At 39.0% G+C, this 14124-nt stretch overlaps 1 protein-coding gene across 4 annotated transcripts in view; it reads right to left on the reverse strand.

Moving 5' to 3' along the window:
- Window positions 1-8047: 8047 nt before the first annotated feature.
- The window catches only part of PAXIP1 (PAX interacting protein 1), a 60140-nt gene continuing 54063 nt past the window's right edge, over window positions 8048-14124 (reverse strand). For 2 of the 4 annotated variants that reach the window (XM_025380855.1, XM_025380857.1), the window contains 5 exons: window positions 12224-12324; window positions 11018-11152; window positions 10851-10926; window positions 10709-10769; window positions 8048-8522 (listed from right to left, as the gene is read on the reverse strand). In XM_025380855.1, coding sequence (XP_025236640.1) covers window positions 8507-8522; window positions 10709-10769; window positions 10851-10926; window positions 11018-11152; window positions 12224-12324 — 389 coding nt within the window. In that variant the 3' untranslated portion in view covers window positions 8048-8506. Of the gene's footprint in view, window positions 10770-10850; window positions 10927-11017; window positions 11153-12223; window positions 12325-14124 lie in introns of all 4 variants that reach the window. The other 2 variants (XM_025380854.1, XM_025380856.1) reach the window with 1 other exon arrangement.

Raw genomic sequence — 14124 nt, forward strand, 5'->3', positions numbered from 1 at the left:
CTGTTCTCACACTGCTATAATGAACTGCTGGAGACTGGGTAATTTATAAAGGAAAAGGTTTAATTGGATCACACTTCCACAGGACTGGGGAGGCCTCAAGAAACTTACAATCATGGTGGAAGGTGAAACGAACATGTCCATCTTCACATAGTGCCCAAAAGGAGAAGTGCTGAGCAAAAGGGGAAAAGCCCCTTATAAAATCATAAGATCTCATGAGAACACACTCACTATCATGAGAACAGCATGGGGGTAACTGCCACCATGATTTAATTACCTCCCACCAAGTCCCTGCCCCAACACGTGGGGATTACAATTCAGACTACAATTCAAGATAAGATTTGGGTGGGGACACAAAGACAGACCATATCAGGTTTTGAACACAAGAGAAGTACAAACAAAGTCCTGTGGAAGAGCAAAATATGAATTCACAACAGAATCTCCCCTTGGCCAACCTCCTTGTCACCAGTTCACTGGCTAAACTAGGGCTCTGCATTTCCTTGTTTTTAAATTGTGATGAAATATACACAATACAGAAGTTAACATCTTAAATATTTTTAAATGTACAGGTTTGTTATTTTTAAGTACATTCACATTGTTGTGCAGTCATCACCACCCCATCTCCATTACTCTTTTCATCTTAAAACTGAAACTCTATGCCCATTAAATAACTCTCCATGCTTCTCCCAGTCCCTGGAAACCACCATTCTACTTTCTGTGTCTATACATTTGACCACTCTAGGAACCTCATGCAAGTGGAATCATATATTATCTGTCTTTTGTGACTGATTTCTTTCACTTAGCATTATATTTTGAAGGTTCATCCATGCTGTAGTGTGTGTTAGAATTTTCTTCCTTTTTAAGGCTGAATGATATTTTTAAGGCTGAATGATATTCCCTTGTGTGAACGGAACACATTTGTTTATTCATTCATCTAATGATGAACACTTGATTTGCTTCCACCTTTTGTCTATTGTGAATGCTGCTACTATAAACATAGGCTTACAAATATCTTAAGGAGCCCCTGCTTTCAATTCTTTTGGGTATATACCCAGAAGTGGAATTGCTAAATCATATGTTAATACTATTTTTAATTTTTTGAGAGCATGCCATACTGTTTTCCATTTTACATTCCCAACAACAGTGCACAAATGTCCAATTTCTCCAAATCCTCACCCACATGTGTTATTTCCTGCTTTTTTTCTGACAGTAGTTATTCTAATGAGTGTGGAGTTGTTGGGGTCCAGTCTCAACACCACTGTGGGTACCCAAAGTTTGGTGGCAACAAAGGGATGAGAAGAGACAAGTTAAGAGTGAAAGGTGGGGAGCCAGGGGGCCAGTGCAAAATGTGCAGGCTGCAAAGGCTCAGAGCTCTGGTCTCCACACTATTTACTGAGTACAATCACTTAGAGCTGAGAAGCAGATGTTCAGGAGTGAAACGGGGGAAGGCAGACAGTGTATCATACACGTAATCTATAGCAGTGGCGGTTTAAGTAAATCTCCTTTGTGCTCAAATAGTTTATCTTTAGTTAGCGGTGGGACTGGGCTTAACTAGGAGCCTGCATATCTAACCACATTCTAATGCTTCAAAGGAGTGTCTTTCTCCTTGAACACAGTGTTTATGGATAAGAGAGCAAGTCTTGCTCAGAGCATGGGAACATAATGGCGATAAGAAGGCTTTCTTGTTCAGAGGCCTCTTGTGGTTTTCAGCAACTTACTGTCTCATATTTTTATGGCCAGTTTATGCAGGCATCCCATAAGCCTTTCTCCCAACATGGAGTGGTATTTTATTGTGACTTTAATTCGCATTTCTCTAATGATTGGTGACACCAAGCTTTTTTTTCCATGTGCTTATTGTCCATTTATATGTCTTCTTTGCAGAAATGTCTATTTCACATCAGTTACCCATTTTTAATCAAGTTAATTCTTAGTTGTTGAGTCCTTATATATTCCAGATATTAATCCTTTATCAGATATATGATTTGCAAACATTATTTCCCATATGATGGGTTGCCTTTTCACTCTGTTGTCTTTTAATATATAAACATTTTATATTTTTGTGTAGCCCAATTTATATTTTTCTTCATTGTCTATGCATTTGGTGTTGTATCCAAGAAGTCATTGCCAAATCCAATGTCATAAAGCTTTTCTATGTTGTCTTCTGAGAGTTTTATAGTTTTAGTTCTTAGCTCTAGGAATTTGATTCATTTTGAGTTCATTTGCACATGGTGAAAGGTAACGTTCCAGCAACATCCTTTTGCATGTGGGTTTCCAGTTTTTCCAGTAGTATTTGATAGAATGACTGTCCTTTCTCCCATTGAGAATCTTAGCACCCTTGCCAAAAATCATTTGGCCATATGTGCAAAGGTTTATTTCTAGACTCTCTATTTTATTTCAGTGGTCAATAAGTCTCTATGCCAACATCATACTGTCTTGATTGCTGTTGCTTTATAATATTTTGAAGTCAGGAAGTAAGACTTCCAACTTCATTCTCCTTTTTCAAGATCACTTTTGCTGTTCACTCTTGAGATTGCATGTGAATTTTATGGTCAAGTTTTCTATTTCTGGAAAAAATGTCATTGAGATTGGGATTGCATTGAAACCAGAGATTGCTTTGGTTGGTATTGACATCTTAACAATATCAAGTCTTACAATCCATGAACATGGGATGTCTTTCCATTTATTGTTATCTTCTTTAATTTTTTTCATCAATATTTTGTAGTTTTCAGCACATGTATCTTTCACCTGCTTGGTTAAGTTTATTGCCAAGTATTTTATTCTTTGTAATGCTATTGTAAATGGAATTGTTTAAATTACCTTTTCAGACTGTTCATTGTTAGTATGTAGAAACACAACTGATTTTTGTGTTGACTTTGTGTTTGCTGCTTCATTAGTTCTGTCAGGTTGGTGTTTTTGTTTTGGTGGTATCTTTAGGGTTTTCTACATATAAGATCATGTCACCTGTGAACTACTCCATTAAGTTTTATATTTTAATTATATTTTATTTCCACATGTTCCTTTTGATACTTTTTCAAATCTGCTGGGTCATCCTTCCTATTTATTTCCTGCTAACATTTTAAGCCTGTCTCAGGAGATACTAACTCTGTTGTGTTCTCTCGTAATTCCAAATTATGTGGCTCTATTTCCTATTTCTGTGTCTGGTGTGTGTCCATTTTTGTTCATGATGCCTTGCTTTCTTGCTGCTTTCTCTGTGGGATAAGTATGTGTTTAGTCCAAGACGGGCAGGGGGGTTTCTCCAAGGAGGATTTGTAATTCCTTATGCAATTGTTTTAGGGTGTTACTAGCCTAAATTCTGAGCTTGAGGGGGTTTTGGACCATCTATGTATTGTGAATTAGTGCGGCAGCCCTAAGGTTCAAGACTGGCAGTGACTCCCAGGGTTGTTGGGGGCAGATTTAGGTTTATTTCTATTTCATATTTATACCTGGGGTATAGCCCTTTGGGGTTCCAGTCTTAGGGAAGGAGGATCTTCTATTTGACTCTTCACTTTGGACAGGCCCTGAACACTTACCTTCTCCACAGTGAGGCTGTGAAACTCAAGTTCAGCTGCTTGGACAAATGCTCTCAAGGCACTGGCCTCAGTGCTTAGCTAGTCCCTGAGTTCTCTTCTTTACTTAGTTCTTGGCCTGAGTACTCCTGTCTTGCCAGCTCATGAATTTATTTTCTATATCTACCTAAGGTTAGCATTTTTCATTTTCAGAAGGAGTACTAGTCAAGACAGCTGTGTCCACCATATTGCCATAGATACAAATGTCTCCCTGAAACTTGAGGTCTCATACCATCAAGATTCTCACCTCACCTTGCCAACCATTCCTTTGGTATCTTTCACTGACCACTGAAAAGTGGTCTTCAAGCCCCAGTCCTTGGCAGTACAAAGGGTAATTAGGGAGCATTGACCTACAATTACCTAATGCTACTATGACAACTCCCCAGTAATGGAACTCAGCCTACACCTCTTACCCAAATTGCAGCCTTAATTTCACTATAAAATTCTCTCTGGCTGCCTTACCAAGTTCCTTGTTTATATCGATATGACTACTTTCTTTTCTCCAAATGTAAAATTTTTAGTTTAAATCATGCACAAAGCAATGTTTTCCTTTGAAACACCCCCTTTTTCCCTAAGTCTATCCTAACTCCAGGTCTTATTACTTCTTTTAAAGATGAATCCAACATGTTTTGTTCACTTACCTGCCTTCAATGTGTCTACTTTCAAATTAATCTTTCTGGAATAGTTTTGATTCTATCCCTCCCTCCCCACCAAAAGCTTAAAACTATTCCTTATTTTCCCTCCATGATAATTTTAGTTCAACACATTTTGAGCAAATGCTTATTAAATGCCAAGCAGTCTACAAAAATTTGGGATACTGTCGGTTTTCCATTGCTGCTGTAACAAATTGCCACAAATTTAGTGGCTTAAATTAGAACAACTAAAATCTATGGTTTTGCAGTTCTGTAGGTCAGAAGTCTGGTGGGGTCTTATTGGAATAAAATCACTCTAGTTCCTCACATCTGTAGGACTAAGGTCCTATTTTCCGACCCAGTTTCCTGCCTTTCTCTTCCGCTCTGAGGGGTTCCTGGCTTGCTCGGGCCTTCCTGGATGATGCAGGCTCATATTCCCATCTCAAGGTCCTTAACCTTAATCACACCTGCAAAGTTTCTTTTGCCACTAAGCTAACATAGAAGCCACAGGTTCTGGGGATTAGGTCTAGGACAGGGATCCGCAGCCCCCAGGTCACATACCAGTACCAGTCCATGGCCCGTTAGGAAACGGGCTGTACAGCAAGCAGGAGGTGAGAGGTGGGTGAGTAAGCATTACCACCTGAGCTCTGCCTCTTATCAGATGAGTGACAGCATTAGATTCTCATGGGAGCACGACTCTATTGTGAACTGCACCTGCCAGGCATCTGGGTTGTGTACTTCTTATGAGAATCTAATGCCTGATGATCTGAGGTCAGTTTTATCCTGAAACTCCCCCTAAACCCCAACCCAATCTATGGGAAAATTGTCTTCCATGAAACCTCTCCTTGGTGCCAAAAAGGTAGGGGACTGCTGGTCTAGGGTATCTTTGGCGGTCTATAATTCTGCCTACCACAGATAGCGTAGGTGAAGAGGGCCTAAATCTGTTTCTGAGGCTTTATTAAGGCAGAGAGAAACAGATTGCAAACAAGTAACCACTCAGCTCTAAGACATCTATTCCATTGTATCAGAGAGGGCTGAGGACACAAAGAGGAGGAAACTAGAATGTTTGCAAAGATCAGGAAGGCCTTACAGTCTAAATGAGGGGAAAGCTTGCCATGTAGGAATGGGAGTTCTTCTAATAGGAGGAGATAGCATATAAAGTGAGAGAGGCCTGTGAAGTGTTTGGCAGGGTTGGGTAATCACATCTGATTCCACGTGAGTAATGGGAGTCAGGGGCTGGGATGGTGACGTTACAAAAGATTAAGATGCTGGCCATGGTGGCGCACACCTGTAGTCCCAGCTACTTGGAAGGCTGAGGCACGAGAATCGCTTGAGCCCAGGAGGTGGAAGTTGCAGTGAGCCGAGATCATCTCACCACACTCCAGCTTGCACTACAGAGCGAGACTTGGTCTCAAAAAAAAAAACAAAAGAAAAAAAAAAAAAAAAGATGTGGAACATCTCATCTTGGACTCTGTTTTCTTTTTAGCATTAATATGAGAAACAGAATCTTATTTCAGGAAAATTACTCCTGAACAGTACAGAGGGCAACCTGAAAGGAAAGGGACTGAGAAAAGGAGACAAATGTAAACCTTGCTAACATTTACAAGAGGAAAAGAAATGAACTCAGCGAGTGCGGGAGGGGACGGGTAGATACGAACAGCTCTGCGGTTGGAGGAACAAACCTTGGAGATAAGAAGGGGTGACCTGTGTTTAGTTGCACCCCTGGAGGCTGGAAACTGCTGAGGAGTGAGCCCAGCAACACTGAAGTTTAGAGATGGAGCGGCTCGGCGGTGGGCGAGAGAAACTCCTCGGGGACACACGTGGTCCATTTCAGGAGGCAGCTAAACTTCCTACAAAGTTAGTACGTAATTACGCACTTTTTAAAAATTCAACAAAGTAATTTGGGAGAGCTGCATGGGGAGCAGCACTGAGGTTTAAAGAGCTGAGGATACAATTATCTTCATTTATTTTCTGTGCTAAAACATTTCTTACAGTTGTGCAACTATTACTATTCAAATATTTTCTTAAATTACCAAATATTTGCTGGATTGACATTATGTTGTTTAACTTTTCCTAATGAGGCTAAACTCCTGGAGCTAGGATACTCATTATTTCTTCCGAGTTTCCTCTCAATACCTAGCATCTAGATAGATTAAAAATACACTTGTTGTGACCTATCATGTAGGTAACTTTAATTATCCTACACGAAGAAACAATCTTGGGATGATCTGGATGGAATATCTCTGTCTTCATCATTGGCATACACATTGCCTGCCATTCCTTACTTGCCAGTGTTACAGAATTCAGGGTAAACTGAGGTGGCAGCACAGTGAAGGGCAGCTGTTCGTCTTCTCAGTGATCAGCCGCCCTGCTCACTGCACACTGGAGAAGTGCCTTGTCCAAGGGAGGACCTGCATTTTTAATTGCACTTTATGTTAACTTAAAAACTGGCACTAATTCGGTTATTGGAAGCCACTTAACTACGTTTTGAATAATTTGAGTTTATAAACATACACGATGTACTTTTTCAACTCTAAGTGGTGTGAAATCTGAACAGATCAAGTATTTCCAATGAAAATTTCAGAAATGAGATGTCGTCTAAGTGTAAAATATACACTGGATTTTCAAGACTTGGCACCCCTCAAACAGTAAAAATATCTCAGTAATTTCTAAAAATATTGATTACTTCTGGCAGAAGCAATATTTGGATGTATTGTCTACATATTATAACTAATTTTAAAACCTTTATTGTAGCTACTAAAAATGTTTAAATTACACGTTTTTCCCATTATATTTCTATTAGATGACACCGAGCCAGATGAAAAGAGGATTAAATGAGATTTTCTTTTCATATAAGAAATAATTTGTCCAATCTAATCATTTTTTTCTAAGAAGTATTTACTTGAAATCTTTTTATTTTTATATGTTTATCTAAGTCCCTCTTAGTCACCAAATCAATGCTTAACAGCTGTGCAAGCCAGTTGGCTTTAGACAGCTCCTGGAGTTTTTAAGGATTATTTCTTGGCAGCTTTTGAAAAAAAAGCACTAATTGAAAGGTTAATCAAATCAGTCATATTTGTATGTTGGTTATATAAACACCCTGTCTCCACCAAAGATTAACAGACGCATTATACTCTACCCAGAAGGCCCATTTATTCTGTAATGATTGTCACTTGCCTTCAAGCTTCTAGGTAGTAGGGAAGTACTTTGAATACTTGCAAATGAAAATTCTGATTTATGAAACGCTTCTGCACTTCCAGGATTCTGCAGAATCTAAAATATTTTACAGCAACACCAATTCTACCTGTGGTACATGAGGGGAAAAGGTCAGTTCCACATCTACTCAGAGAGAAGTCAGTATCTCTAAGTTTATTTAGGCACAAAAATACAAGCTTAAAAGCAGACATATTTTGAGGCACAATGTTTGTTAAAAAACAGCTCTGAATGTCTGTGACAGCACTGGTCGGCACGATCTAAAGACATTAGCAGTTACTGCCCTGCTCATCTTTAATAAACCGACGGTCTCCTACCATTTTATTACACCTATGATCCAACAAGACGTGTACTGCAACAGGGTCTGGAAAGAAGCGGGATAGATGGAAGTTCCGTAGCGTCACTGGCTCTCACTGGTTGCGCCTGTGTTTAGTGATTGCAAAATAATCTGAATCCGCCCCTGCCTGGGATGGAGTTTATTACGGTGACAAAAAAGGGGCTGGCTTCTAGAAATTATTTCTTGAGGTAAAAATTTACTGGAAAATATTTTGTCTTGAAATTACTTAAAATGTGATCCAGTTTGATGTAAATTATAAAAGTTATGCAAAAAATGTGGAATAATAAAGGATTACTCAATTCTAAGTTCAAAAGTACATTTATTTAAAATGTGGGCAAGATATCAATATAAAAGAAAACAGAGTATAAGAAATAAAAATAATCAAAGTACAAAACATTTCAAATCTTTAACATCCATAATTTAGAGATAGCAAGGTCTTTATTTACACCATTTTATTTCTAGTTGAAGTCCCATAACAGTTTTGTGAAAACATTTAAAAACCTGGCAAATGAATCATAAAACCTAATGTGGGCTCTTAAAGTCATATAATACAAAACATAATTTATGTTTCCTCAGAATAAAATTGCACATCTTAAAAAGATGCAGTATATTTATTATATCTGTCTTCCTGCTTTACAGTCTGATCCCCCAAGAAAGCAGCTGGAAAACAAGAGCACGTGAAGGAAGCGCGGCAGCTCCTTGCCAGCCAGACAGCTGGCCCCGTACCGCAGGAGTCCACACGCACTGCAGCCTAGACGCCATCAGTTGAACTTATATGTAGGCTTGTTGAGGAAAACGACTTTCAAACACAAGGCAAAAGAAAAACATGAAACCAAGGGTTCCAACATTCATCACCCAGTTTCAGGGACACCCTTGTAGGAATGCTGCAGCCTCTTTCTTACCCATTCAAACCAATCGCTCTGCTGCACACCCACATCACAGGAGGGCCTCAGCCCTGACACACAGGCTCGCTCAGCCCAGGGACATCAGCACCTGTGCCAGCTCCCCAGGGGATCCATCATGCGGCCAGAGCTGAGGCCCAGCAATAGCTGAAGTGTCCTTTAATTAACATGTACACCACACAGCCCCCAAGAGCTGACATCCCCAAAGCCCCAATACAAACAGCTGATTCCTACCTATACCTTCAGGAGCAGGTGCCGACCTCTGCAATTCTAAACCGTCCGCTTTGGGCAAAATTAATCAAGTTACGGATATGAAAAAAGGCCCCCAAGGTAATACTTACAAGTCACCCATATAACTTTTAAAGCAATTTCTTCTGAAAGTAAATGTAGTATAGAACAGGCTTTCACAAATACAAATATGAATGCCAGAAAAAAGTCTGGAAAACATGCAAGAGTACATATTGTATAAAAACCAAATGCTTATAGCGTATCTGTAAAAATTTAACAGGCCTCTTATCATTCCTATCAGTAGCTCCTGCAATAATTTTCTAATAGATGGCGGTATGGAATACACCAAGCTCTGATATGAATGATAAGAGCACTTCTGCACCAAGCCTCATTCCAACTAGACAGGCTATTTATGGCTAAACATGACATTGGCTTCTGGGACTGAGGCAAATTTTACTTCTTTTTTTTTTAAAGACAGAGTTTCACTCGTTGCCCAGGCTATACCGCAATGGCGTGATACTGGCTCACTGCAACCCCTGCCTCCCGGGTTCAAGTGATTCTCCTGCCTCACCAAGTAGCTGTGATTACAGGTGCCCGCCACCATGCCCAAGTAATTTTTTTCTATTTTTAGTAGAGACAGGGTTTCACCATGTTGGCCAGGTTGGTCTCGAACTCCTGATCTCAGGTGATCCGCCTGCCTTGGCCTCCCATCCTGGGATTATAGGCATGAGCCACCGCGTCCAGCCAAATTTTACTTCTTAAAAGTGCTTTTCTCTCAGTGATATCAAGGTCTTCTGTCTACTATTATAACCATAAGCTCTTTAGGGTTAAGAGGAAAATGTTTGATAAATGTAATTAACTGGATGAATGTCAGTGTATTTAAATGTAAATATACTTAAATGTAATTACCTGGATGAAACAGGCACACACAAAGAGAAAAAAACTCGGCAAGGATGGTATCATTCTGACCTCTGTGCCTTACTGAAGCAGTCCTATCCCAAACACAAAATTCCCCTGCGTAAGGAATGGTCCACTGAGGCTGACACTGGTCAGAGGTGGCAGAGGCTCCCACCCTCACAGGGAGGAGGAGCTCGGCCCTCCAGCTTCATTGCAGGAGCCACAGGGAGAAGTCCTGAGAAAACCCTGGCAGAAGGCCCTCTGCATTGGGAAGCGGCAGTTGAAACAGAATTTTCCCATAATGACCTGTAAGGCATGTTTTGCTTCACTGATGGGCTGTTCATACATTAAAATAATAATTCAGAGATTTTTAATAGGAATTCAAATAACAGATGATGAGCTTTATTTTTTTCTGAATGTCTGAAATAGAAAAAAGTCTAAGCGTGTCATTATTCTAAAGACTGACTTTGCATTTTCCTGACACGTTGATAAAGTATTCACTCTGCCACTTCTATTTAGTAGAATTTATTTCCCATCCCAAAGTTCCTGAGTACAAAGGCTATATACGAACTAAATTTCATTTTGAAAACTACAAACTCAAAAATGAGCTGATAAAAAGAAACATGTATTTATTTTTGCAATTATTTTCTATTTTATCTAATTGTCAAATACTTTAATACCTCCATAAACTAGACAGCACAGATCCTTTCTAATTAACATCACCTATTAAAACTGAACTCTCAGCAAGTTAAGAGAATGTTTTCATTAGCAACTCAAATGAATATTCTGAAGAGAAAAGAATTGTTCACTGCATAAATCACGATAGCAAAGAAAGGAAAAATGGCTTGCAAAACAGGAAAGGTACTGCCTTATTAATCGGGGAAATCCATTTCATATCCAACCCATCTACTTTATATTGTCTTTTGAAAAGGATATGATTCATAGTCCAGCGTTTGTGTGAGTACTCCGGTCAGAACGAACTCTGCATTGTGAACATCTGAACAGGGTGGAAACAGACTGTTAGAGAGATCCACTGCCGTGTGCACACACACTCACATACGTAAGCAGGGAAACGTACCTATGCCTCTGGCAAAATATTCTCGGCATAAATGAAGGTCATTTTCACAGGATATTAAAATTATTTCCGACAAACTCTAAGGAAAAGAAAATGAGTGTCTCAGTGACCGAACACTGATTCTGATACAGGGCAATGACGGACTCGCTGGTGGACTCCGCTCTACCCACCGAGTTCTGCTTGTGCTCCATGAGTTTCCGGAAAGATGGCTGCTTGGATAGCACCTTTCCTCCTGCACACTCTACGATTGCCTTCATAGTGGAAAGACTTGGGCAGATTCCAGGTGTGATGTAAAAATATTTTGCCTAAAATTAAATGAAAATATATGTATTGTGTTCTTAAAATGCTTTAATTTTTAGAGTACATAATTTTCATAGATTCTGCCCTGAGATTTTTGACAAAATTTCTAATTGTATGACATTATGAAGCTACTATTCTCCTACTAGCACTCAGTCTGAAGTGGAAGAGGAATCCAGCGATGTAAATTTGGAATTTAAGCATTTTCACATGTTAAGTATGCCTGAAGATGATTTAAAGTAACCAGAACTTAAGTCCCTAAAACAAATCGTTTTGTGAATAAGCAATAATATTGCAAATATTTTTCACAATTTCCATACAATTTTAAATCAGCATTATATTTCACCACAACAGCCTCTGGTGTAGCATGCTGCCTGGCTTGTATCCCTTTTCTTTATTTTCTCCATCTTATTTGAACTCAGAGCAGGAAATGATATTGATACTTAAGATTTAATTATCTAAAAAGCTTGCTCCTGAGGATACCACAAAATACTATTCTGTCTTAAACTGCAAATCATTTCTAATTCCTGTTGACTCCTTAAGAAGGTTAAAGAACAGATTATCTTTATTGATTTACTTAGTTCTTTGATACAAAAAAAAATTCCTAACTGTTCTAACACTTATCTAACATTTAAAAATCTTTAGTTCTAAATTATATCTATGCACACTGAATATTTTCCCAAGTATCTTCTCCAGCTGAATATACATTTATTGACAATAGTATGAAGTAAGCAATGTCCTCTAAAGATTTATTAAAAGCAGAAAAATGAACATGCCTCTTAACAATTATTCAAAAACCTACTCCTTGAACAACTTATTTCTCACAGATGTATTTATTAAATTTGTGTACTTATTTTTAAACGTTATAGTAAAGAAAAGTTCTCTAGAAATGTGCTGTGGTTCACAAGAGGAAGACCTCCAGTGGCAATGTCCAAGAAGGAAGCCAAGTGGTAAACGGGATGCAGGGTGAGCCCAGCTCCCCTGGAAGTGCACTTCCCATCAAATCACCTGGTAGTTCCCTTCAGCAGGTCCATGTGTTATGCTTACTTGGACTGATTTACTTTTCCCTTAAAGTGTACCTTAAAGAGTGGAGAAACATGTGCCCGTTTTAAGGATTCTTCCAAGCTGAAAGAGAAAAGTACTTCTGCCTCAGCATCTCGGAGAATGTAGTTCTGCTCATCTGGAAAACAGAACAGCACATACTCTAAAAAGTGTGGACACGTGAAGTGTGGCAGGTGTGACCCACAAAATTCTCACCCATATTCAGGTACGTAATATTACAGCTACATTTACCTGCACAACCTTCGGATATTTAAATCTCACCATTATATTTCATTTACTTCCCTCTAAAAACAGCCAGACCAAAAAAAGACAGGCAGGTATTTTTTCTCCTAGATCAGTGGTAATTAACCATTTGGGGTCCTAAACTCTTGAAAAAAATAGGGCTGGGTGTGGTGGCTCATGCCTGTAATTCCAGCACTTTGGGAAGCCGAGGAAGGAAAGCTGCTTGTTGCCAGGAGTTTGAGAACAGCCTGGGCAACATAGTGAGACTTCATCTCTACAGAAAAATTTTAAAATCAGCTTGGCATGGTAGCATGTGCCCATAGTCCCAGCTACTCAGGGGGCTGAAGTGGGACGATTGCTTGAGTCTGGGAAGTTCGAGGCTGTGGTGAGCCATCATTGCACCAATGCACTCCAGCCTGGGCAACAAAGTAACATCCGGTCTCAAAATAATAGTAATAATTTTTTTTTAACAACAAAAGTATAAAAAAAGAAAAAAAATTACTGAAAAATATGAACCCTCTTCCCATAGCTGCTCCTCCCCCTCTTTAGCCCCCAACTGTGATTTCAATATACTATTTTAGGAAGTTCACAAACTTTCCAAGCCCACAGATCTCAGGTTAAAACCTCCAGTCCTAGAAAGACAAGCTTTAAATAATCCCATCCGTGTGTGTGTGTGTATTAAAAAAGATGTTATATATGTTTTATATGTTATATATATGTTATATGTATGTTACACACACACACACATACAAACTCAAGGACTTGTAGGACATTGGAGTCATTTGGCTGATAATCAATTGTGAATTTACCAAACTTTAAAGATTCACCAAACATACATTCCTTTTAAGTATATAAAAATATACAGCAATTTATAAAGGATAGTTTTATCAATTTTTAAAGACTTCTAACAATTATTAATAATTGACAGATTTTCAGACTTTTCATAGTAACATTTTAAGAAATATGTCAAAAGTTAAAGATCACAAAATGTTTCAATCTTCCTATAAATATGTCTCATATTCAGAAAACCATTTCTTCTCCTCCTCCTCCATTTCCTACCAACCAAACAGCATAATAAGGCAGCTCAAACCCAATAATATACACATCAAAAGCAGAAAACAAGGAAAAGTGATTTGGGATTGGCAAACTGGGGTTGCCAAGATGATACATATTTTAGGATTTGTGGGCTATGTATTATTTCTCTTGCATATTCCTCTTCTCTTTTTTAAGCAATATTTTAAAAATGGAAAAACCATTCTCAGCGTATGGACCAGTCTGCTGACTGCTGGGCAGGAGCAACCACATCATGACAGAAACGCAGGGATCTGTCCACCAATGGTGAGAAATACAAATTCAATCCCTGAGTCAACCAGCGGGTAGAAGGGCTTTTTAGGTGAAAGAAGATAAAAAAGGTCTAAAATTTGGAGAAAGAAAAAATGATGAATTAAAAAACGAACAAAAAAAGTACTGTCACACATGAGATGGTATATTTGAAGTGTTACTTTCTAGGGGAAAAACGAAGGCTGATATGCCTTCTGAAGAACTTGTGTGAGATCACCAAGTAGTAGTTAATGTTTATGATAGAGAAAATACAACTGAGCTCAGTGGCTCACACCTGTAATCCCAGCACTTTGGGAGGCCGAGGCGGGTGGATCTCTTGAGGTCAGGAGTTCAAGACCAGCCTGGCCAACAGGGT

This window comes from Theropithecus gelada, chromosome 3, assembly GCF_003255815.1.
Source record: "Theropithecus gelada isolate Dixy chromosome 3, Tgel_1.0, whole genome shotgun sequence".
Classification (NCBI taxonomy): Eukaryota; Metazoa; Chordata; class Mammalia; order Primates; family Cercopithecidae; genus Theropithecus; species Theropithecus gelada.